This window comes from Manduca sexta, chromosome 27 (assembly GCF_014839805.1).
Source record: "Manduca sexta isolate Smith_Timp_Sample1 chromosome 27, JHU_Msex_v1.0, whole genome shotgun sequence".
In the NCBI taxonomy this organism is placed as follows: Eukaryota; Metazoa; Arthropoda; class Insecta; order Lepidoptera; family Sphingidae; genus Manduca; species Manduca sexta.
This window is the reverse complement of record NC_051141.1, coordinates 6,143,258-6,169,445: the sequence shown is the minus strand read 5'-3', so window position 1 is coordinate 6,169,445 and position 26,188 is coordinate 6,143,258. Positions and strand designations below refer to the sequence as shown.

Here is a 26,188-nt window from a genome sequence, read left to right as displayed (position 1 = left end):
AGTCTGAAATTGTTTAGTTGTTATTCTAGTTATGGCACCCTTCAAACAGAAAAACAATAATAATGGCGCACTGCCTTTGTGGTAGAAATAGACTGTTAAAATCATACTGTACAAGTTGCACGAATTCCAATATCCGTTAGACAAGAAATTAATTATTTGGCTGATTATTTACAATTACTTGAAGCAACTCTCAATTTCATAACAAATATGAAAAAAAATGCCTTATTGCTCTCATTTATATTGTGATTATAGTGCAGAAGATTAAAATTATTAAAATGCAAAATTTGGGCGAAATAAAACTTAAAATAAGGTCCTTAATAATTTCATTCTCTTTAATATTCAATCCTTAGTTTAATAATTAAATAATAAATTATGTCTCCAATATTTGACATGTCCTACAACTGTTGGTAAAAATTAAATGTATGTACAAGTATAATTGTAAAAACTTTGAATTTGAAGACTTATATATAAAAAGTTTAGACTCAAAAGCTAATTCATGATTATAGAAATACAAATAGCGATATATCTTAGGAAATCCCACACACGGTGAAAAATGTGTGCCCTGGCTGAACCTCTACTTACCCCTAAACAGGTATTAAGGCGTGAAGCGTTTTTTTAGAAATACAAAATCTGAGAATCTGAAAAATCCATATTCCGTTAATGAATTGCTCTAGAAGCTAATTCCACAAGTCACTACAAATGTCATCGCTGTTAGCCGCAAACAGACTACGAGACATAATAAAGATAACACATCAAAACTTCACCAGCCATTGTTAATTCTCAAGATACAGATTTGATAATTAGGTCGAAACTGAATCTGTAGTGATTAATGAACGAAGCGCGCACTACCAGACCACCCACGGGGAGGAGACGGCTTAATAAGACCCTAATTAACACCTTAATGGCTATTCTCAATTCGCCTGATTTCTCTTCACTTTTATTTATTTTTTCTCTCCCGCTCCCACTGCGATCTCACGCGCATCTTGCCTCTCGCTCCGACCCCCTTTTTAATTGAATCTCTGGTCTCCTTTTTCTAAACTTATTCTCTTTGACTTAAGATTAGTGATGTATTTAAATTGGCGTTTTGTTACGTTTTTATAGTCGACCGGAGCAGTTGCTCGCTTTTTTCTTGTTTCAGCCGTTTTCTTATCGAATTTTTAATTTGATCGTGATAATAAAGCGTAGAAGTTTTGCGAAATGAGAATAGTACTTTTTTAGTAAAGCAGTGTTTAAAACATTAAGTATATATCGAAGGGAGAACAATTTCTTACACACATATAGAAGGTATGAATGATGAATAGGCCCTCGTCTACATAGCCCCTTACAGCATGGATGCACCTATTTTTCACCGAGCTTATCAGCCCCATGATGCTAGAGTGCAGAAACTGTCATCTTATTAGACCACAACATGTAGCCACTTACACCCTTTATTTCACGGATTGAAAAACTTTTGGGAATCGAACTCAAACCTTGAATTTATTTATAACCTGAACTCGGTATCACAAAACCAAAGAGCCCAAGTTTTCTTGGTTGTTAATTTAGGACGTTGAGTCGTATGTCTATCAATGGGCAATAACGCAGCATGGGAAGGGTTCACAGGTTTCCGTTCGCAATAAAATTGTGAGAAATGTATGCATTGGGACACATGCTGCAGCGCGTCTCGCGCCACGTCGACGATTGATTTTATTGCCTCTTTCATGATTTTCCACCAATCCATTAATAAAATCTTTCATGTTCCGAATGTCTGAATCAGCTTTAATCTTGTGAATGTACATTTTTAGTAATTTTGACAAATGCTTACTGATTTTATGAGAGCGGCGGTAGCTTTGTGTTTGGTATATCTTATATTTATTAGCATCGTAACCTTTTATTGCAAAAGCGAAACTCTTTTGTTATTATTGCATTTAAACATGTCCATATCCAGTATCAATACTATACGCATGTACTAGACTGTTGCAATCTAGACCAGACTGAGACAGCAATTAGTTAAAACTGTCAATATTATTGAGTATTTACTAGTCTCAAAACTTATACAGTAGGAGATAACAGAGTCCCCGCGCTACAGTCATTAATCACGAAGTAGTGTGTTGTGCACGAGTGACGTCATTAAAACGCGGTTACACCAAGCGAACCCTTTTATTGATTATCAAAGGCTCACAATAGATAAAAGATGGCGTTGGCTGTATTGTTAGTAACTCGCAACTTAAACGCACGGCGCCACCGGAGTCGCGCTTGTACAAAAATGGCAGTTGAATATTTTCCCCGGCAATACTCACGGGATGGGACGAACAGAAATAAACTTTATATCGTTAAACTAAAGAGTTAATATCGAATGGGGCGTGATGAAGACTTACACAGCCAGACGCAGACAGCACAGCAGTGTATTTGTGGTGGAGCGTCGGCATTGTTCGCTAAATTGTCGCTTGCACGGAACCGGCCGGGCTTGTCGTGAGTTAGGTATGAGCACAGGGCGCGCAATGACAGCATACATACATTTAAACACCTGTTATTAACCATGCATAGGGTCACAGAGCGTAGGTTTGCAAAGTTCGTTAAATACAAACATAGATAGAGATCTCGATGTTGCCAATGCGGGATGCATCTGTATTTGTCACACGAACGTTTGTGAGTTATTACTTCAGATATCTTACAACCATCCTAATAGCAGTTCGTTGTTCGTATATATGAGGTATTAATAGAATTTATATAATGCTACAAGTGTTATAGAACGCATGCTGTAATGTTAAGTCGTAAATATAAAAAAAAAATACGTATCCAATGGTTTTTTATTTTGGGATTAATATATTTCACGTGTATACGGAGGACTAATCAATTAACATGAATAACGAGAGCAATGATTCCAGTTCATATTGAACTCTAAGTAATGAACCTTCTTTAGATTACGAAATAATTGCAGCTCCAACGGGAGCCGGTCGGAGGTATGTAATTCTTGGGCGCTTAAGGTTCCACGAGGGGATTAGCTCAGCCGCATGCCGAGACCGCCAATTTGTCCTCTTTGCGCAGACAAGGCGTTAAACCGAACACTGGTCACCAACGATTTTAAGCAACCACAAATTGGAAATTAATTTTATGATTCCACATTCACCAACTGTCATAATTTCGCAACTGTCGAAAGAAAATATTATGTATACAAGAATTTGTTCGCCACATGAAATAATGTAAAATATTCTTCAGGGTCGAACTGAAGTCAGATAAAGTGTAATTGCTATAATAATGGCGGTGGCTTTTGGAATTTATTTTTAAGTTTAAATATTAATGTTTCGTGACAGGGCGGCGGCGGGATCTGCGAGGTGTCGGTGGTTTTCTGGCTCAGCGCGTCCGGACCGGTTCGCCGATGGCTCGCACGCCACGCCAGAAAAGCCAAACACGTTGTATCGCAGGCGAGAGCGATAAACCTTACTTCGTATACGGACAAACAGCAAACGACCTATTGGTACCAATTTGCAGTGTGCTGTAAGTTCTGCTTTAGGAGGGTACAAGCGGGTCGTGGTCAATGCCTATTTGATGCTCGCTGAAATAAACTGTATCACGACTTTGCCTAAACAGTTATTAGCTTTAAATTATGCGTTTGCGAGCTTTTATACTTTATTCTAAACTTACCAAAGGTGAATAGAACGCTGAGCTGTCCACGCCGATACTTGGGTAGGGGTTCTGATCTGTCGACGGATAAGGTGTTCCATAGACGCCGACCGCGGCACCGGACAGACGGGGATAGGAGGTGAGAGCCAGACGGGCTCCATCATACTGGCACGAGCACACAGTCTGTCCGGAGACAGGGTCGGTGATGATGGGCCGCGGCGTGTCGCAGCAGGAGGCGGCGGGCGTGCTGGCGTGGCTGCCGGCGCCAGGGGAGAGCGCGCCGCCGGCCACGCCGGACCCGCCCGGTGACAGCGGCGGCGCCGAGCTCGAGCCCCCGTCCGGCGAGGTGGCTGCGCCACCGGCGCCCGCCCCGCTGCTGCCCACGAGCAACTGCAACATACACATTTATATCCTTAATCGATAGAGAAGGGCAAATGCTTCTACTTATATTATAATAACTTATTTTTAATGAATATGCATTTATATTTGCTGAACATAAAAAATATTACCTATATAACCAGGTGTAATCAACTTTTGAATTTTTTGCAATAGTTATATCTCATGCCATATCATCACGTGATTGATACACCTTTATGAGTACTTGTAAGTACACACATCAGTAGATAGTTCACTAGTTTCTATATGCGACAACATAATCAAAAACATTATTTTCCGTTACGAAGTACCGCTACAAAATAAAAGGCGAGTCGAACCAGCGTTTTGTCCACTTAACCAAGTAACGAGTGAAAAGCTTTCTTACGAGTTTATTTTTAAATGAATGCAAATTAATTCCATTTCTAGGGCAGCAGAGCAGTAAGATAATATCAGAGGCATCCGCTTAATCTAAGCATCTTGTGACGCGCCCATCGTCTCGTACCGATGAAGACAATCTCGAATTACTTCGTGGAAAAAATCACTAAACATATTATAAAGAGCCGTGTTAGCGCTCGGTTGATCAAAGGAATGACGGTATGGACACAATTTGTTAATCGGAACGCCTTGTTCCGCGCGTTGATATTGTATTGGAGCATGAGCTTCTGCGGACTATTAGGCCAAATTTGGTTCCCGTACAGGTAGATGGTCAGTAAGGTTATTATGATGTGTTACTTAATTAAGACTTTGGTTAAATAAAATTGCACTTGTCGACAAACAACGTGAATTGATTTATAAATTCACATATCTGATTTTTAATCTTAACATTATTCAGGTTCTATAAAATTTTGAAATGTTATTAATTAAGCACTTAATTTAACCAATAGTATTCATGAATGTAACTCGACAGGAATGTTTAACTAATGTATTTAATTCGTATAATATTCAAGTGCACTTCTGTCGGCGAGAAATTAAAGGAAAAGGGACGCCAACAGATTTGATCAAATATTGGGACCAAGTTGACTTAGAAATAATAGGATAAGATACTATGTACACACTGAACCTCACTTCAACTCTGACGCTCCGTTTGAGTGCGTCAACTTGTTTTCTTTAAACAGAGCGAGCCCCTCAAAACGGACTCCAGGCTAGTGTAAGTTTGTTTGATTTTATTTTAAATCATTGCATAAATTTAGTATATATACTTATTATGCTTGAGTGTTATTTTTATAGGTAATAAACTCAAATTGTGTCTTTAACATTTCATGGAAAACCCAAGTTTTAAATTTAAAAAAAAAATTATATTTAAGAGGCATCATGGTTCTGTAATAAACACTAGCCCATAATAAATTAAAATATTGGTAATTAATTTTAGAAATTATGAAATTTCTTATACATTAGCAGTCTTAAATATACAAAAATTCGCAAAGCTAGTTAAAACACAAATTTACTTAATAAGCTGTAAGTCAAACCCGCCATCTTGCCTCTTTATAAGGTTTAAACTAGGAACCGGTGATGTTTTTGACAGCAATTTAAGCAATTTTGAACCACCTAACGCTAAAACAAGTTTATAAGTAAGACTGTATGTTAATAGCCACAAAGTAATGGGTTTGCCTGAAATTTTTTGCCATACTAAGTACCTGTAAAGGAAACTAATTGGCAACCACAAAACGGAAAGGGCGTGAAGCCTGCACAGGAAGACAGGGGGTGGTTGGTAACGCAAAACCAATATAATGTAACCACGAATAATTATAAAACATTTTCATGAAGTCCCTTGTCATTGTATCACATTCTCTTCCACCTGACCTTATCGAACTCTATTTTGGGGTTAACACAATACAATATTTGAGGCCCATCGAAGAAATAATTCGGTTGCATTTTATAATCGGCTGCCTCTCTGACATTAGCCCTGACAGTTCTAGCCTAATGATTTAATCATATGTAAAACGATACAAAGAGCGGCGATAGCCTAGTTGGTTGTGGCACGGACTGCCGAGACGAATGGCCGCAGGTTCAAATCCCAAGTGCACACACCTCTGACTTTTCTAAAAAATATTTGAATTCTCTATTAGGAATTTTCGAGAGTGTGTGAAGTCTACCAACCAGCACTAGGCCAGCGTGGTGGACTAAGGCCAATTCCCTCTCAGTAGTAGAGGAGGCCCGTGCCCAACAGTGGGACAGTATATATAATACAGGGCTTATATTATTATTATTATTAAAACGATACAAAGTATTCTCCGACCTGACAATGCATTTCAGGCAGAGCCTTCCACAGTCGATTTACCCTTAACTCTAGAGGGAAAATTGATAAATCATTATATTATGAAATAGAAAAATGGCAGAGGTGTAAGCAGTAATGTATAGTATATAGGGGGTTTTCCTATGCCATATTATGTGTATCACGATGCTCTTTCGTCATATCGTGCTGAAATCCCAATTGACAAATCATTTGATTTTATCCGAACGAAAACATACAAATCTTGATTGCCTCTCGATATCAAAAGTTTTAACAGTGCAGTTGTATGATATCATAGACTCCATGATGTGACTAAAAGACAACAGTTTGACCAAAAAACAAAAAAAAATGTATTGAAAGAACGTAATTTAAAAAGTAGAAAAAATAAACATAGAGACATTCTCGTCGTTTCCTTGATCTACAGTTTTCAATGGTAAGTACAGAAATACACGAAGCCATACAAATGCGGCTGATACAAGCCGCTGGATTGATACGTATTTAAATCAATATTCAACAGAATCAACCCTGAACAAAGGTTAAGATCATGACGAGTGAGACTACTTGGTCCCCCGAAGTATAAGTCACGTGTTACTAAAAAATATTATAATCAACAATTTGTCTGTCTTGGTCTTGTCATTTATCAATACTAATATTTTATGGAATGCTTAGGAATAGGATTACCCCATATTACTGCAAATTACCGAACTATATTTGTGAAGGGTAAGAGCTATTTTTTATGGGAACAATCTTTTTATCTCGGCATTGGACGTCAACGTGCACAGACCCGAGAGCAATACTAATATTATAATCGTACGAGGTGACTTAGATAAATGGCAGAATTAATCACTGATCCACTGACCCAAAACTGTCTAAGCAACAATTTTCTCAAGCATTATGCAAATGTACAATAATCATCTTCGCTTTTTTATTCCGCGAGAGTGCACAGAAGTGATCTCGATAAGCCTTGTTGTTTACGTCACCGCGTTGTAACATTTCGTTATTTATTATGCACTATCATATGTTTCAGATCTTTATTCTTCATACATTATTATTACTTAGTTATATATCTGTGGTTCTTAAGTTTTTTCAGAGGCTCATATTCGCACTATACCAAATATCGAAATCTAAACACGTACTATTTTAAAATATTACCGAGTCTCAATATCCGGAAAGATTGCATAGATTTTGACGTGACTTCTTTAGAGGGATGCATTTTTTTTTTTAAATGTGTTATGAGTATCATGAATATTTATAGTTATTAAACAAAAATAAATAAAATATAATTATTAGACATAAAAGCGGTGTTAGTCTGGTAAGGAGTGAAACGGACTGCCAAGACAAATGTTCGCGGGTTCAAAACCCAAGGGAATACACCTCTGACTTTTCGAAGATATATGAAGTGTCCCAACCGGTACTAGGCCAGCGTGGTGGACTAAGGCCTAAACCCTATGAGTAATAAAGTCTGTTCCCAGCAATAAGATAGTATTTAATACAGTTATAAATTTATAATGAAATGTAGATAAATTATAATTTAATTAACCAAATGTGTGTCTATACCGTCATGTGAAACATTAAAAAACTGAATACCATTTAAAAACGAGTCACCCTTTGTCTAACTGGCGAAATCGAAGGCGGTCGACAACTACCGCCGAATTCGGTGATGCGATCAACTTGGGCTACAATAACAAAGAGCGGCCGCTATTGGCTGCCATGTCACAAACACTATCTGTATCGGAAACGCTCGCGTGCATTCCTGTAATTAGTGTTAGGCGGTGATAACGCGCGGGCACCACTCTTCGTGTCATTACGGATAGCGACATCGATATTAGCTATGAAATTGTGATTTTGATATCAATCAGTTGCCGCTCAATAACGACTTAGTCAGGGTTGGCACGCGGAGAAGTTTGATTTATTTTTATTTTTTATGTTAATAATTCGATGTAGGCTAGTATTATAAACTATAATGAAATTTTAGTGTTATTTGATATTTTCGTAGGTATTTTGTTTACTTTAAGTATTTATTATAGTTTATGATAATTTATTTTCCTAATATCAGATCCAGATATCTATCCACGCGGTCGTAATCGCGGCCATAGGACAGAGACCCAGAATTGAAATTTTACTAGCCTGATAGATAAATTATTTATTGTTGCAATTAGAACGGTGCCATAAAAATTATCCGACATTCTTAAATTCTAACATTTTCCTGATTGAATATTTTACAAAACATTTTTACTACATATTCATATTGATACAGCTGGCTCTAAATACTACATTATCATAATAAATACGCGTTTTTCATCACCTCTGACCTCGTCTCAATTTAACATGCAATTTACACATACAAATATTTAACATTCTTGGTTCCTTCTATTATTGATTTATAATTTAGCTGTAATCATCGATATATATGTACTACGTACTAGATTTAGCGTTCGGAACATTCACTGTGTTCAACTGAATTGAACTGCAATCCATTTAAACCGACTTAACGGTCAATATTGACAGTTCGTGTTTGTGTACGGAGTGGCGCTTATACCATATATACCCGAGTCTAAGTGTAAACCTGGATATGAATAAAAAATATAAATAAAATTATTTGTTAATCAAGTGAATAAATAGGGTTGTAACAGTGACGTTTTGGTTGCCATTTTAGTTCATATTTTGAACAAATAGTTTATATAGACGTTTTAGTCTATAGAACTGTAACTAATACGATCTACTTTGTAAAATTCTCAACTATAACAGACTAACAACCAAGGTAAATCTGTGAGACAAAAAAATGTACACGATTTCTAAATTTAAAAAAGTGAGTACGAAAAATTTACGGAAATTCAACCCCTATGATGAAAAGGATTAATCTCATCGTGTACATGATTAGTTTCAAAATATAAGCATATAATATAAACGCTTGGTAGCCCTAGCAATAGTGCACTTAATATTGGTGTGATTGTCTTTGAGTGATACTGTTACCCCCTATACATGTATATTGTACAGAGCATTAAATAGCCAATAGAAAGGTACAAATGAAGCCCGCTTCATCGTCGGCCGGAATTACAGTGCTATCAACTATCCACGTATTCATTTATACTCGTACATGCGTTTGTGGCAGCTATTTCGTTTTAATGAGTAGGCGGCGCTGGGCTTTACCTTTCTGTTTATTCTATGTATGCTAACCCAGAACTGTATGTATTCGTAATTTAACTGTTTGAATATATATATATATATATATATATATATTAACAAGATATTATCGCATTGGGGTAACACCTGTAATGGTAATGTCTATAAATGTAATATATATAAATAAATAAATAAATATATATATATATAGTGTGCAGGTGTTATTAAAGTCAGTTAAGGACTTGAGACTTGCAGATTTTAATTTGGATTTTATTTGTTATTTAAAATATATTATATTAGCTGTGAAGCAATTTTTTACAGTGCTTAGAAAAATCACAGGGGTACGGAGCGGCGTTGATAATAGTTTGCGTACACTTAACAATTACAGACATCCCTTTCCAAAGTGTAACATCAACAGCTGATCAACACAATATTAAGTCCATTAAACGACACGAAGAGCAAGTTAAGCAACAGTAACGGCAAGCTAATAAAAAGTTGAGGGCGGGCGCCGGAACAATAACAAGCCTTCTCCTGCCGCGAGGGTCGATCAAATCAAATATATATGCGATATTATGTCATTGTGTACAAAAGGGGCGAAACTCGAAAAACGCTTCACTGGCTCGGTCAACAAAACTTCCAATAAAAACTACTTCGACGGGAAGCTATCTCAGATCTCGGTGTGCAAACACTCATCGAGCGAAATGCTCCTACGATCGCTGTTACCCTTAAATTAAATAAAAAAACCTTTAGTAATTTAGTCCAATCTGTCAAATGAAGAGTGTTGAGCAAAGAGAGGGACTCGGATTAATGCTCTGTGTGGGTGATATCAGATGTTTTGAAGAGGGCCGTGCAAACACCACTGACGTTTGTTGATTAGGCGCCCGTCCATAGTGGGCAACATACGAGATGAATGATACAGATCCCAGTTGGGCGCGGCGTTGTTAATTACACGCGATATTGGTTTGTATTTGTGTTAATTATACAAAGGATTATTAATGTAAGTATATATTTTATTGCTAAAGCAATCGTGAATCCATATGTTTGAGTTGTGGGTATCATTCTAAAAATATTTTTAATTTCTTTATAATATAACATTGATTATTTTTTTTTATTGTAATTAAGTTTGAATCGGAAATATATTTTTGCTTTACCTATCATTTCGTAAAGCAGTAATGTGACAAAACTACTCTGTTCGGGTTTAGGACATGCTACCCGCGTTAATAAATACTAGACCTTATGAAACTACCTATTTATATTAAAATAGTGTTACCATATGCCAAGGGTACCATGTATAACTTCTACTCTTAAGTATTCGCGATGCTATCAAATTAAGCGTCATGAATTCAGGTCGGAGACGACAGTATTTTAATTGTTTAAATATTACTTTAAAAACAAAAATAATAATTATAGTATTTTTTTTAGTTATTACGATCCAAATTATAATCAAATATCACATTGGAGTGATCATAATTGTCTTTTTGATGAAAGTCAACTTTTAGGGCGACTTGTGGCAATCATGGTATTATACTAATCTTATTTTTAGACCACGCACAATAAAAACGATTTCATTTTTAATGAAAAGTTAATAAAAACTAACAAGAAACTTCCTGCTTACTACGCAATACAATCAATAAATAATTTTAAATTGTAAGGCGAAAATTACAGTTCACGCGCAAACGTCACGTGATGGACTGACTAATTTCAATTACAGTGAAACCATCCACAATACAATACCGATTGCTATCATTTCCATAATTACCCACAAGAAATCTATTAAAGTCAATAAAAGTACTTCATACAATTCATTTAACGATCAAACACTGGGTTTCATAATGAAATAGTTGTATGAAACGGCTATGATTTCCCAGAGTCTACTAAAATAATCCACGTTACGCATCTAAACGGCTCGATTAAAATTGTAATTTCATATTATATTTACAGCTTACGGACATCTTTCTTGTAGATATATCTTCGCAAGAGGGAGAAACATAATGGGACTATGGGCAAGGGGGAAGGGCGACTTGACCAACTAAAACACAAGTCCAAAGGTTCGATAAATAAGTAATGTAAACTGGCTTGACGTGGGCTAATGGACAGTAAGGCCGATATAGTTAACAAGGTAGTGCAGTTGTTTAGCTGGATACGGCCATTGTTATGTAGCAAAATCAATATTGATTGATGTAAGCTCGTGACGGCCTAACAAATATTATGATGTTTGATTTAAGCCTCATTTTAGTCTATATTACCTTATAACGTCAATATTACCTGTTGCAAATCAGTAGGGTTTTCCGACTTGAAGAACATTACAGCTAGTATTATAATTACTGGGAATTAAGAGAGTAGACGTCTCAGGGTACGATTTAATGCGATGGCATTCAATGCTTTGTGATCCAAAATTGTAGATCTTGTTGCAGTCGACGGACTAATTATAAGAGAGTAAAATGAAAAGAAGATTCTTTGTGAATTTATCGTTCGCTTTACCGGTGAAGGAAAACATCGTGAGGAAACCTGCACATCTGAGAAGTTCTCTATAGGAATTTCGAAGGTGTGTGAAGTCTACCAATCCGCACTTTTTTGTAATGCTATTAACGGCTTGATGATTCGTCTGAATGAATCCCTACCGTCCTTCTGAGTTCTTCCATATCAAAATTTCACAGTTATTTACGACCGACAGTGTCAAATATTTTAGTATTTGATCTCTGAAGCATCTCTCCTACAGCTTGTATTGTAGAACCCGTCCTATTCTCATCCCTACACAATGATCCAACCAACATAATTCTGCGATATAAGTACTTCACATAATTCTCGTTTCGGTCAAGTATAATGCACGATTCAGAGAGAATTTGAGTATTTAGGAGTACGGATGTCCATCTCACATCGCCTTGCCTTAAAAAATCCTAATTATTTAGTTGTTACTCAAATGTAGTTCTAGATTGTTCGTGTGATTTAATTTACCTAAATGCATCGGCATTTCGGAGCAAGCAAACTCAGGTACCGACCTGAGTTTGAGGGTATGTAAAGACTAATTCCTTTCAGTAGAAAAGGAGTCCCGTGCCCAGCAGCGGGACAGTACTTATATAATACAGGGCTGATAATATTATTATTACTAATGCTATAATTCCTTTACTAATAAAAACAATAATACTCATAATATTTTAAACGAAAATGTAGGTAAAAATGTTCGGTTGTTTGTTAAAAGTACACGCAGAAACCGTTGAACGGATTTGGATGAAAATTAAGAGTAGTCTATGTCCTAGATTAACATGTAGGTACATTTTGTCCAGGTAATTTGATTCTCGCCGTCTTTCGTAAGACAGATTTGATTTTTAGATATATGAAGCTAGCGTCTTGCAGGTGGACTAAAACATTTATAACAACTCAACTGGATTACACTCTCAAATGGTTTATGTAATATCCTTTCGGAGACTGAAGTACATGGACAAATGTAACTATATTGGGGCGTATCTCATTCAATATGCACCTAGTAAATAGAAGCATAGACGTCCGACGTCCGATAGGTGGAGGCGAGAAGGGCCTTAAGCTTTCAGGCAGCCGTCAATATTTGATGAGACTCGGACATGGGCCGTGATTTCAAACGTCCACATATTAGACATAGCTAGGTAGGAGTGAAAGGTACAACTGTTAAAATTTTGCAAATGTTATATGCAACTTATATAATTTGATTCTTTAGTCATATTGTTATGTACATAGTTTTTTTTAATATGATGTGGTTGTATTATATAATAAATAAGCTGTTTCTAATTTTGAATTGTTTCTCGTAATCATGTTAGTATTTTCACCGTTTTTTAACTTTAATAATGTATTTATTTCTTTGGTGAAAAATGTGTAATTAAATTAGATAAAAAATGTTGTCGATGTAGTGACTATGATTTTTCAAATATTTATAATATTCAGATTCTATATCATGAGTTTTGGTAACATGGAATTATGCGTATTAAGTTTTTAATCTAAGAAAATATTTAATATTTTATAGGTATTTTTAATGTAATATTACCTTATTGCATAATTTAATGTTACGCTTAGATAAGACGGGTTGAAGATAATGCATTTTTAAGTTTAGTTTCACTACAAAACAAAGTTTGAGAATCTCCGACTAGTGATTTTAAAGTTTTTCATATTGACATAAATATTAAACATTTTTTAGATAATCTACATGTTTTATGTAATAGGATTTTTATACGAGGAGACCAATATTAACCAACAGTATTTTTTGATCATAAAACATTATAAATACGAGTATTGCGTAAGATGCAAGAATCAAATCGAAAATGAAACTATATGTATAATTATTGATAATGTGAATTTGCATATTATCTAAACTAATTTGAAATATATTCGCACAGCATTATGAAACACACGATGTTAGAATCTGAAGATATGTCGCATGATGTTTCTCATGCAAAATAATACCGATTTAACTATAAGTAGTCAATTTAAATTTTATAAAGTTGTAAACTTCCCCAATGTCGTAGGCATGTAAAAACAATTTTAATGAAGATTGTATAGTTTCACAAAGAAACCCGCCACAGAAATGGAGCTTGTGGAGCAGGTCCAGCGGCGTGGCTTCGGTAGGGCGGCTAGGGCGGCTTCCACAGTAGCTTCCATTAAAATTTAATGGTCACTAAACTTAAAAATGCTCATTATACTAATTTAGAATTATTGTAATCGAACAAAGCTACCTGTTTGTTGCATTTGAACTTAGCGTAGTCTCCGGAATGCACGGCTATAAACCGGCCCGCCGGACGTAAACCCAAGTAATGTGTTTATTTTAAAAGCACAGTTAAAGCATAATAAAGATGATCTCATAATTTCCATTACATTAGCAAACGCATTATCCCGTCTCGAAGGCTCCGCTCTCGCTCCAATTTCGGCCCGGTCAATGGGATATGTTAAAGAGGACATTATAATAATTAGATTGTTATCAGATGTTATTATATGAATTTTCCAAAATTATAAGCGGCCGAGCGACGGAGATAAGTCGGCGATATCGTGTGGACGGTAGGAATAGATTACGGAATAGCCGCAGGGTATCAGCGTAATCGGGCGCACAAAATTTTGGTCCTTAGACGAGCGCGCCGTACAAATCGATAACCAATCATTATAATGATTGGGCTGTAAACGCCACTCTTGTTCGTTTTGAGGCGCTTGACGAACGGCAGTCTGGGTAATACGTGCGGGAGGCCGAGGAGATCGGCCAGGGCCGGCCAGACGGGCCGCGGCCTCGTCTAAACATCATGTGCCGAAAATGTTACAATCTGCGCACTTTTCATAATCATTTAAACGTGTGAATAACAATGCTATTAAGGATCCTGATTTCGTAATCCGACACGTAAAACGCTACGTAATACCACTTTTCCTACGATAATAGTTGTGATAAATGTTACTTAGGCGAATGGTCACTCACGTCTCAGAAGAGAGGCACGTCATGGCGGGCATTGTCGAGTAGAGGCACAGCACGAAAGGAACTTTCCTTCGCACCAAGTTTCAATTACCACCACCATTATGAGTATCATAAATATAAATCTCTGCGTGTCGTTCTCAGCTAAGATTATGAGGTACTTTGCAGCGCGGTGTTACGCCGGAAAAATTGCTTCGCGCTGGAGACTACAGTGCGTCAGTCAGCCTAACTGTCTGTGCATACTCGAGTTTATGATCCTCTTAAAAATACAGTGCAAATTCAGTACGAAGCACAGCACCACGCCGACAAGTCCGCTCTAAAGTAGCAGACGCTTAGAAATATTCCTTTAAAACATAAACACTTTCTACATCACGATAATGTGTCGTCAAGTGTACATTACACTGCACTAACATAATAGCATTATGTAGGTGCCGAGCGAGCACAAGGAGCGCAGCCTCGTAATGTCTACAAAGTAATATACAATATGTCATGAGGGTATTAATGTCTGGTATCAGGCGAGGCGTCGGAATGTCGAGCAGTGTCGTTGGGGATATGAGCGTTCGCGAAAACAATGATACCAGTGTGGCGCGATAAAACGGCTCAATCCTTGTACTAAAATTGAAATGAGGCGCGTGCGTGACGCACGTCGTCACGAAATACGAGTTGAGTGTGCGTGGCGATCACGCAGCGGCATGGCGGCGATGTGACGGCGACGTGATAGCGACGTGACGGGGACGCGTCGGGGACTCGGCGGGCCGGGCGGCCACCTCGCCACCTCACCTCGGACCCACAGCGCGGCACGTCGCGTTGATAAATATGAATCGCGGCCGCAACAACTATTAATGGTTATTTAACGCGCTTCCATTCAATTATCGAGCAGATTGCATCGATAATTCCAATAGCCAAATTCCCAGTAGTAAATGCTGAATGCGTATTTCATTTACGGCTCTTGCCTGCGACGGATTTGCCACATGTTCCATAGCGACCATTGGGCATTAATTCTGCAACGTCCGAAACCATCAGCGCGTGAAACTATGTTAATGTTACAGTACAATTTAAAGTAACGTTTAAAAACGTCACACGCTCTGTATTTTCATTAAATGCGTTTTTTTTATGAAATCGTGTTAATAGTGTGTTAAATGGATTCATGGTATAAAGACTTATTGACTATTGTATTAACCATTATGTGAGAAAAGTAGACGACCAGTTCTTAGTAAAGGTAATTATTGCCTCTAATCAAATGTAACTCATAGAAAACTTAATTAATTAGTTCTTGCTGTTGAAATAATATACTAGTTTCAAATGTGGCTTCACATGGTTTATTAAACATTTTGCTGATTATATCTTAAAATTCGCCTAGTTCTTGTTAATTCGGACTGCCTAATGAAGACTATGTTTCAAAATCTGATTCCGGTTATTTTTTTATTATTAATTATTGTCCATGCCAACCCTCTTACAACGCATACCATTCATAGGGTTAATTGGCATATAGGATATGATTTTGATACATAATTAGGATTTTCATATATGTAGCTATTCAGATGTATCACTGCGAGAGTCCATACCATTGTACGTGCTTACTGACTCCACAATATCACATCGCTGACCGGAAGTAATTTGTCGTTAAAATGTCACATATATTGTTTCCACGTACAAGCTACGTGACATTAATGGATCAGCGAATGTTAACATCATTTAACAAGTGTTGTCGGATTAATTATATAAAATATTTGAAATTGGTTCAATGATCTGTTGACAGGTTACATTGACCAACGAATTGTTCTTCTTTATTCGAATTTGATGAAAAAATTCTTTATTTAAAATAATATGAAATCATTTTCGGTTAGAAAAATGTGCAACTGGCGATTCACCGGGAGTATAAACTTCAATCAGGCCATATCGCACACAAGCCGATTTTTTCCGACATCTTCCATATAAATATCATAACACCGGGCACCGACAACGATTATAAGTGATGTATAACAGCATTAAGAATGTGCTTTACCCGTAGTTCGTTAATATGCCATGCGTTTTTTTTCGTACTAGTTAACTAAGACGCGGTAGTAGACATTTACAGTTAAAAACCCACACAAATAAGTAATAAAAAGTAACTCACGCGAATGTGCAGCCGTGGGTGCTCTTCGTGCGCGCTGTACATAGCCTACAAATTGAATGGAAAATAGTCGAATAATTGCTGCCGACAAACACAATATAAGCGTATACAAAGGGCAATCGGCCGCGACGTCGCAATTTAAGAATCGTGTTCCATCTTAAATTATCGACAAGTTTAATAACAAGCCTATAAGCAAGTGCTATAATCGGTGCAAATTAATTACTGACGTATTGAGTCAAGAATAAGAGTTAATGAATCGAACGATGATATTAAATTCACGGTAGAATTAGTGACAAGACACTTTATGTTAATTAGGTGATAGCAGTGACTATGAAAAAATATGCCAATTGGAACAGCTATCAGTTAGCCTTCAGCTAGCTCACGATTTTTTATAGTTGCTGATTCTCTATTGATTTTGTATACTGACAGTTGTAAGATTACCAATGAATGTCACATGATACGTGGTTAAAAATACCATTGGTAATGATTCGGCGAGCAAGAGAAGCTGTCGCTCCGGCCGCACGAGAGGCGTCGGTAGCTCGCGGGTACGATGGGGTGCAGTAGGCTAAAATTTATACGAGCCGTAGGTGGGGCGGCCGACGGGCGGCGGCCGGCGGCGGTGTTCCCAGTTTGGCTAATAAATAACATTTAGCGGGCGGAGCGGGAGGCTCGGATTATGAGGTCGGAGGACTCAATTAAACTGTGCTACCGGACCCGGCTTTTATTGTGAACTTTTGCCGTGACCTCCCACCGGATCCACAAATAAATGGAGCCACTTTACGCACAATGTTGGCGTTCATGCGAAATTCGAGCGAATTAATAATGACAGTCATTGTTATGTTATTGGGTGTGAGTTACTCTCGGCGCGGTATAGTGTTGTTGCGCCGCATACGATCATGGACGTGGGCGAGGTCAGCTCTATGTTGTGAAAATGTTGAATCTGCACTTGGTTGCGTGTCAACTCCAAGTATATTGTTACACACAGGGCTAAGTAACAAACATTCGTGTCTGCGAACACATATCCGAACACACTTTTTTGTTTCGTCAGTCATAATTTATCAAGTCATGTTGATGTACGACAGCGTAATTTTATGCAAGGATCGTCTTCTTGTAATTAGCAATTTGTTTCGTCTGCAAAGAGTTTAAGAGTAAAAAATATGTACATTCACTTACGCGAAGGTTGGATACAAGTACAAATAAATAATTCAATACGTATTACATACGTACACGAGACGGACAAAAAAGTGAGCAACAATTTTACTTAGGCAAACATAAGTAACGCGGTTATGCGAACAATAAATGTGCATTTATTGTAATAAATAAATTTAATTATGTCAAATAAGTGTCGGGTATCTGTAAGAAGAAACTAATGTATGAAACTGCAGCCGCAATTAATCAATAGAGGCGACGCGACGCGATGTTTTGTAACTGCATGAAAATTGGAGGGTGGCGATGGCAGTTGATACTTGCGTTATGTGAAGAGACAAGAGTTAAACTCATATTTATAAACATAAGTTTAAATATAAATTTAACATTAACTTACCCAATGAAACCAGTCCAATTGTGCAGTAACCATGTAGAGGTAAAAAAATAATAAGCTATGACCCTATACCATTAGGTACCTAGATACTAACTAATATATATAACTGCCGTAGATTATAGGTTTAAATATTTTTTCTTTTATGGTACCTACACTAGCAGCTTACACACTAAGGTACAAATTTGCAAGCTAACTACAGGTATACACAGAATCGACAACCATAGAAAGACATTACAAACTACTGGTTAATTATAATTATTAGAAATCTAGCTTCATTTTTATGAAAAAATGTAACTAAATATTAACTAATAGATTTAGGTATTTATGTTTTTTAAGGTGACTCTAGAATCTAATTGGAATTTTAAGCTATAAAGGTTAGGACTGACCGTTATATATTAAAAAATATATATATATTAGTAGCTTTGGCTTGCCACCCCACTTTCGTGAATGCCTTTTGTTTTATAAAAGACTTTTTATATTACAATTCCATTTAGTATTATACGGATGTAAGACTACATATAAAATTTTATTAATAACTAGATGACCCGGTGAACTTCGTATCACCTACATACATTTATTATTATTATTTATTGTGAAACACAATTTTGCCATACAATACGTATGTTATCATTATCTGTCTCTCGCTAGTCGAGAGTACGGTTTGCACGTGAAGTAGCTCGTCGTACATTTGATTAACTTCGACTATCTAAGTCATCTTCTCCGTGGCATTTTGCGACAATAACGATAAATAAAGTTCTCACGCACAGACAAATTGATGATAGATTTTAATAATAGTCTTGAAATTTATTTATTTATTTTCTATTTTTAAGAACCCACTGACACTTTTACACTTTATTTATTTCTGAAATATTTTGTATTTGAACAAAATAAACCAAAGAAATCGGACCTCATATTACAACTATGAAACAGACTTATTTCTGAATACATCTATATATATGTTACAGTTCTTTATTTCTAAAAAGAGAAAAAGACATGTATTGTTTGACAGGTAGGAACATTTTGTATTGAAAACTTATACTGTCGTTTTTAGTATTTTCCGTTATTTATTATTTATGTTCGTCACCGTTTAATCCATCCCTGGACTTCCACAAATAATTCAAAACCAAAATTAGCCAAATCGGTTCAGCCGTTCTCGAGTTTTAGCGAGACTAACGAACAGCAATTGATTTTTATATATATAGATAATAATGAAAATCAACTTGTTTTAAGTATAACAATATAGTAAGTACACTAACTTATAAAACAAATCTAAAATTTTAAAGTCGTTAACAGAACGTTTAAATTACTTGTTATTTAGTAGGTTTCTTATAGGAAAAAAATCCAGTAAGAAAATATTATGAAATTAAGTACGAGAGAAATATAATTTATTTTCAACCTTATGTTTTGTAAGAATAAGGTAATGATACAGATTTTTTTAAATGAAAAATATTTATGTGAATTAATGAATAACATCAACAAATAATATTATCCAGATAACCTATACATGCAATAGAAATATAATATTCCCGCAAATAAAACCGGATAAGTGCAAGTTGGATTAGCGCATCGAGTTCTGTACAAATTTGTAGTTAAGGTATCTAAGTATACTAACATAAGTTAAAATTTCACAAACTTAACCTTGCCGACAAGTTTCTAAACACAGTTATTGAAGTAACCGTAAAGAAATTTTTAATAATTAAGTAATTCGTTTTTCGTTTTATTAACGGTGTGGTGTAAGCAATGCTTCTTGCCAAATTTCATGATTCTAGGTTAACCCTAAAGGTTTTGATTCCAATGTGAAATCGCAAAATTTCTAGGTAAACGCTCATATCTTTGATCGCGTTACCTTACAAGTTTGATTTTGTTACATCTGAACGAGACCGTAGACTTGAATAATTGATACTTGAGCTGTGTTTGAAATAAATTCTAATTTGATAACTTTACGCGTTCCTATGAAAAAGGGTCTTGACAGTATAGATAGACAACAAATCTATTCTATATGTGTTGCTTTTTAATATACGGAACCCTAAAATTAATAACAATGACAAATATAAAAAACAATATGGACCCAGAAGATTATGTAAGCGTCACACTCACTCACGCCTGTACGCCCGATGTGGTAGGCAGTGAGGAAACTCAGAAACCCACTTTTCGCCATGTGTATGATACCCTTGGTGTGATTGGAGGATCGCCCTAACGAGCACGAATTCCAAACCCTGAACTGATACTGTGCTGAAAAACCTAATATGATTTTGCTCTACGCGGGGTACGTCATGCTTATTAAATATACTGTAATTTAATGTGTTGCTACAAATTGACACAATGTACCAACCGGTTTGCCTGTTGTTTGTTGCTTTGTCAATTTGGATGTTAGTCGAATATTTCATCTAATAGCTCATTTACATTGTATACTAATCAATCGAAGTTTTCTGTATATTTTAAGTTCAGTTGTGTTGAACCACTTATAACTAACCAGTGTAACTATTAGACATTGTATGACTTAACATCTCATGTCTTAGGATGGCGATCGCAGTGGAATACCCAACAATACTTTATAATTCAATGCGTTGGATGGCATTTATACTGTTTATGGGCGGTCGTATGGCTTACTATCTGGCAAACGCCAAATTTGTGCCATCATTCAGAGCATTAAAACAAATTAAAAACACCATGTGTACTAAAAATATTGCATAAACGATTTGGCTTGGTTTATACCTTTTACGAGCGGCGATAGCCTAATTGGTTATCGAAGGGACTGCCGAGACCAATGTCCGCTGGTTGAAATCCCTAAGACCTCCGACTTTTCTAAAAAATATGTGTGTGTACTTTGTGAATTATCGCTTGCATTAACAGTGAAAGAAAACATCATGAGGAAACATGCAAATCAGAAAAATTCTGTATAGGAATTTCGAGGGAGTGTGAAGTTTACCAATCCGACCTAGGCCAGCGTGGTGGCCTAAGGCCTAATCCCTCTCAGTAGTAGAGCAGGCCCCTGCCCAGCAGTGGGACAGTATAGAATACAGCGCAGATATTATTATATTTTTTACCGCTGGTAGATCTCAAAGTGGGTTTTGAATCCATGTTGTCCTATATACATTGACAATAGATCATAAAGACTTTCTAATAAATAAATTACATACAAATCATAATAATTTATCACGTGAAAAAATTATTAATTCCAAATGAGAGACCAAATATTTCCAGGTTAATCACTAATTATTTTGATTAGCCTGCCCCCAGAGATAATAGGTGTTCATTAAAAAAAATCAAAGCCTAGATGCAAAAGATAAAATAAATTTCCTAATAGGATTTTTTTATGTATGAACTAAGAACAGACGACGTCAAAACGAGTTGTCATTTATATGCGAGTATATAAAAATATATTTTTTTTTTCTGTTCATTTTTATATTTGACCTTAGATAACACATGAAAAGCGATCAACAAACTAACTTTACACAATAGTTAGGCTAATTTTAATATCGGGGGAATAGGACAGCATTATTTTGGCGACCGGGTGATGTAACGGCTCTTCGTCGACATTGTATTTAAATCTCACTATATACATATAACAATTAGGGCTAGTGTACGGTCGTTGCTTTGCGGTGTAAAAAAAAAAATCCTATGTTTATTCCGCGTCTTGTTAAGTACTAGCTTTGGCCCGCAGGTCCGATCGCGTGATGAAGTTTTTCTGTAATAAAAGTCCCGCATTACACTTTCCCTAAATAAGTATATAGTACTCAGGAGTAACGTAGCTTCCTTAGCCTCTACTAACTCACAAACTTTTCCTCTTTTCAATATAAGTATACCTATAGATTATCTTAAGTATTAGGGTTGCTCAACAACATCTATAGCCAAGCACCTAAAATAATTATTAATTATTTGCAAAACGATATAGTCCATAAGAAATAATTTCATATCATTTTATAGGAATAAAATCTAATAGTTAATTCGCACTATTTATTCGTTGGCAGGCTCGCTGCGCTGGCCACTGATGCATATCTTATATGCAAGTCAATGACACTTTCTCAAAGCAATTCCTATTTCTAGTGTTAAAACTGGCTAATGTTACGTTGTAGGACCATGGTTGTTTGATGCAAACTGTTTAGGCATTTAAAAGTATAAATTATAGGTTGTTTTTATTTTCTTTTACCTCTTTTTGAATTATAAACGTCACAAGACCGTACGGCATGTTTAATTTGTGAATACAAAAAATAGTATGAAAAAATACACTTAATTGTACTCAGTATGTGTTAATAAAATTATATTCTACTTGAAAAATTGCAATCTAAAGTATAGTTTCAGGTATTCTTCCGATATTGTATTACCATCCTCAACGCATAAAAAGTGCCATGAAGTAAGTTTTCTACACCGTTTACAAAATAAACAATCTTTACACAACACCTTTACCAATCATGTAAAATTTGATACAAAACATTTCCATACAAACAAGCAGCATTAGCAATATTTATTGCGATAAAATTCTTTTTTCACTGTTATGAAATACAATGTAGTCAAATAGATTAGCGCCCCTAAGTACTAAGTCATCAGAAATAATATACATCCGTAAAGTATAGAATTACACGACCATGATCATTAGCTAGAAGGTATTCGTATTTATCACTATTAAACTATTCTTGGAATTTGATTATAGGTAACTGAGGGTAGGTGCAAAATGTTGTATTGGCATTATGGCAAAAAATATCAAACGGGGCAGCAATGCGTGACTGCTACTTTGTAAGACAAGACGTTTGAGCAGGGAGCAGGGACGGGTAGACCGTTCCTCTTTCGATTAATGCATGGTGCTGCCCCTAGTTTAGTTTTACAATGAACATTTTAGAGTAATTAGAGAAGGAAAGGATCGCCTGACGATGGTTGACATCGCTCATATACACCTGTTATATATTAGAAATGTGATTGCAGGGCAACAGAAAGGTAATCTGGGTATTTTTGAACCACTGCCAGTGCAACCACAAATGGTTTACGTACCTATAGATATTACTATAAATTATATGTGCCGTCTCGATACAGGCGCCTCTATTCTTTCCAATAAAAAAGTTTTTCTTTGCATTTTGATTTCTTAATAGTGAATACTTTTTAAAAATAGCTGTTGTAGACAAAAACGGGAATTAAATAATTTATGAATTATTATTTTACTAACAAAACACCAACATTTTGAAAATGTATTTAAATTCTGTTAAATACTTGGGCTCCTAATTTCCATGAAGGCATATTTCCTCGCCGTAAACAAACAGTAAGAAAGTTTAAAAGAATGAAAACAATCTACAAACCTACGTTGAATTTCAAGGGGTCCGTATCAAGAGTCCATTAACTATTGCTATCGACTTTGAATGGTCAATTGCCTACGTTCAATTAGACGGAAAATTGTTGTGGGATTGTACATGCCCTTTACAAATCTTGGCATAATATGCTGAGCGAAAAATACGTGTGAAGTATGAACGTATTAGGCGCGAAGCCAACAATTTTTTTTGGACGAGTTACCTCCTTAGCGCTAATGGTTGTTTTTTGCTTTAGGATCTCGGAACTCCTAGTATGATGTATGGATTGTTTAGATAAGGTTTTTTAATCGACTTTTAAATGTTTTTTGTTGACGTTCAGTGGATTTATTGTACGGATGTCTATTGACGCATATTATTTATTGTTCGTTAATGACATCTTTTTTGGAGACTTAAAGCCAAATTGTACTGTAAATGCCAATCCATAACCTAATTTATTAATTTAAATAAGGGTCAATTTTTGTAAAATATTTTCATATTATTATTTCATCATGAAATATTTTTCAGGCAAATTAAATAGCAAATACAAAAAGTAGGTACACGCACCCGGTTCCTTTTCAAATAAAATAGAAATAATGTTTAGCGAAACGGTCGCAAACGTCGGCTACGTAATAACATGTGATATGGAGCAACAGCTGGCAAACCGGCTTGACCTCACCTGGGACCCTGGTGATAACATCTAGAGCAAAAGTCCAACCCAGCTGGACCAATAACGCTCCTACTTAAACTCCTTGTTTTATTACGGTTTTGTCAAATGTGTTAGTAAATAAAAATGAAAATTTAACGAGTGGGTCACCTCTACCTGCCCGTATCGCATGGCGCCATCAATTTTTGACTGGCAAACGTGTCTTAATGAAAAAGTGTTGTCCAGCTGAGGTTCATACTAGTTATCTGTGTGGACGATCGTGCCCAATAACTCGCAGATAAGTTTAATTAGTAAATATTGTTTTTCGATGTTCACAATATTATCGTTTGTGGTGATCAGTCACGTATCAGTGTCGGTGTGGTTGTATATCGGTCATCGGTCGACAGTTTACGCGGCTATCGTCGGTTCATGCTATGTTATGTGGCTTTTAACTTATTAATGGTTATGTTATTTGTTGTTTAATTACAAGTTATTTTATTTAGAGTTACGATTAACAAATGCCTCTGTTTTTAAGGTAGTCATAGCCCCGACGCGACTACCTTCGTATATTTACAATCTCTACCAACAATAGTAGAGAAGTATAGGCCTACGAAGGTACAGAAAATAATATATCTGAATTTGAACGATTTATTATTGCCTAATAAATTAGAGTTGCTGAACTTAACTCTAACGCAAATTACTTTTAAATTTTCCTCATAAATTATAGACCTTTTATTTAATGATAGATTTATATCTACTCTTGTGACCTTAATCTTCCGTATCTATCTTGTCACTTAATTTTATAAGCTATTTACGAATAAGGCTCTTTGTAGTTTGATAAAGAGAGCAATATTAATGCTATTTGAATTTAACACAAAGTTTATTACGTATTTCATAAATATTATTAAGAAATTGTCTAGGAAAGGTAATATTTTAATAGAGAATCATCGATTTTTACTTATTTCGAGCTGTTATGTTATACAAACTGTATCTAAATAGTTATGCTATGTAACAGAGTTAGGTTAGATTTATATCACATGCACATACTCCGACAGGCTTAATTAACAGCGTGCAAAATTATAAAAAAAAAATGCTATTTCATATTAAAATAATTACCGGGAAAATGTTTGACACCTATTAAAAAAACTTCGTAAATAATACGTCATTTTGTAAACAAAACTCAAATATATCGTTAGTCCATAAGTTGTTAAACGTAACAATTGTCGGATAAAGTATTTTACTTGTAACGTTAATTTAATTATAATCCGACGCGTTTCGAAACCTTTAGTGGTTTCGGCTCTCTGTGGTTTTGGGAGCGACCGTTGTCTATACAATACGATTATCTCGCAATTACATTAAGTTGACGAAAAGTTGTATTTGTAAATAGATAATTATTAAGCTGCTTTGGTCAAATGTATTTGGTTTGTATGGTTGAGGTTCGATACTCTAGGCATATAATTGCTTATTACAATATACACTAAGTCATGAATGTTATTCGAAACTGAACCTTCTTTAGATTACAATTTGTATCATAAATAATAGGATTATATTCTATCACGAAATATAACAAAGATAAACAACGGAATGGTTTCCAAAAACGCTAAAGCATATTATTGTAAATATCACATTAATACATTAGTAATGCATGGTATTAATCACAATATTATTTTTTGATTACAATTACAACATTAGTTATTCGAACTAATCACATACAACGTGTGAACTCTTCGTGACACTGCAATAAGGCGGTTATTACTAAGTGGCATTACTGATTCTATCTTTGACATTTCTAAATAAGATATAATGAAGAATGTATAACTATAATTGTATAAGATATTACACGCAAGTATACCTTAAAATAGACTTAAT

General features: G+C 35.7%; 1 protein-coding gene across 4 annotated transcripts in view; it reads right to left on the bottom strand.

The window, feature by feature from the left end:
* Positions 1 to 26,188, bottom strand: part of LOC115446086 (homeobox protein araucan) — a 120,610-nt gene that overhangs the window by 32,470 nt on the left and 61,952 nt on the right. For 2 of the 4 annotated variants that reach the window (XM_030172640.2, XM_030172641.2), the window contains exons 2-3: positions 16,864 to 16,908; positions 3,622 to 3,990 (exon numbers count right to left, since the gene is read on the bottom strand). In XM_030172640.2, coding sequence (XP_030028500.1) covers positions 3,622 to 3,990; positions 16,864 to 16,908 — 414 coding nt within the window. The remainder of the gene's footprint in view (positions 1 to 3,621; positions 3,991 to 16,863; positions 16,909 to 26,188) is intronic. The other 2 variants (XM_037443941.1, XM_030172642.2) reach the window with 1 other exon arrangement.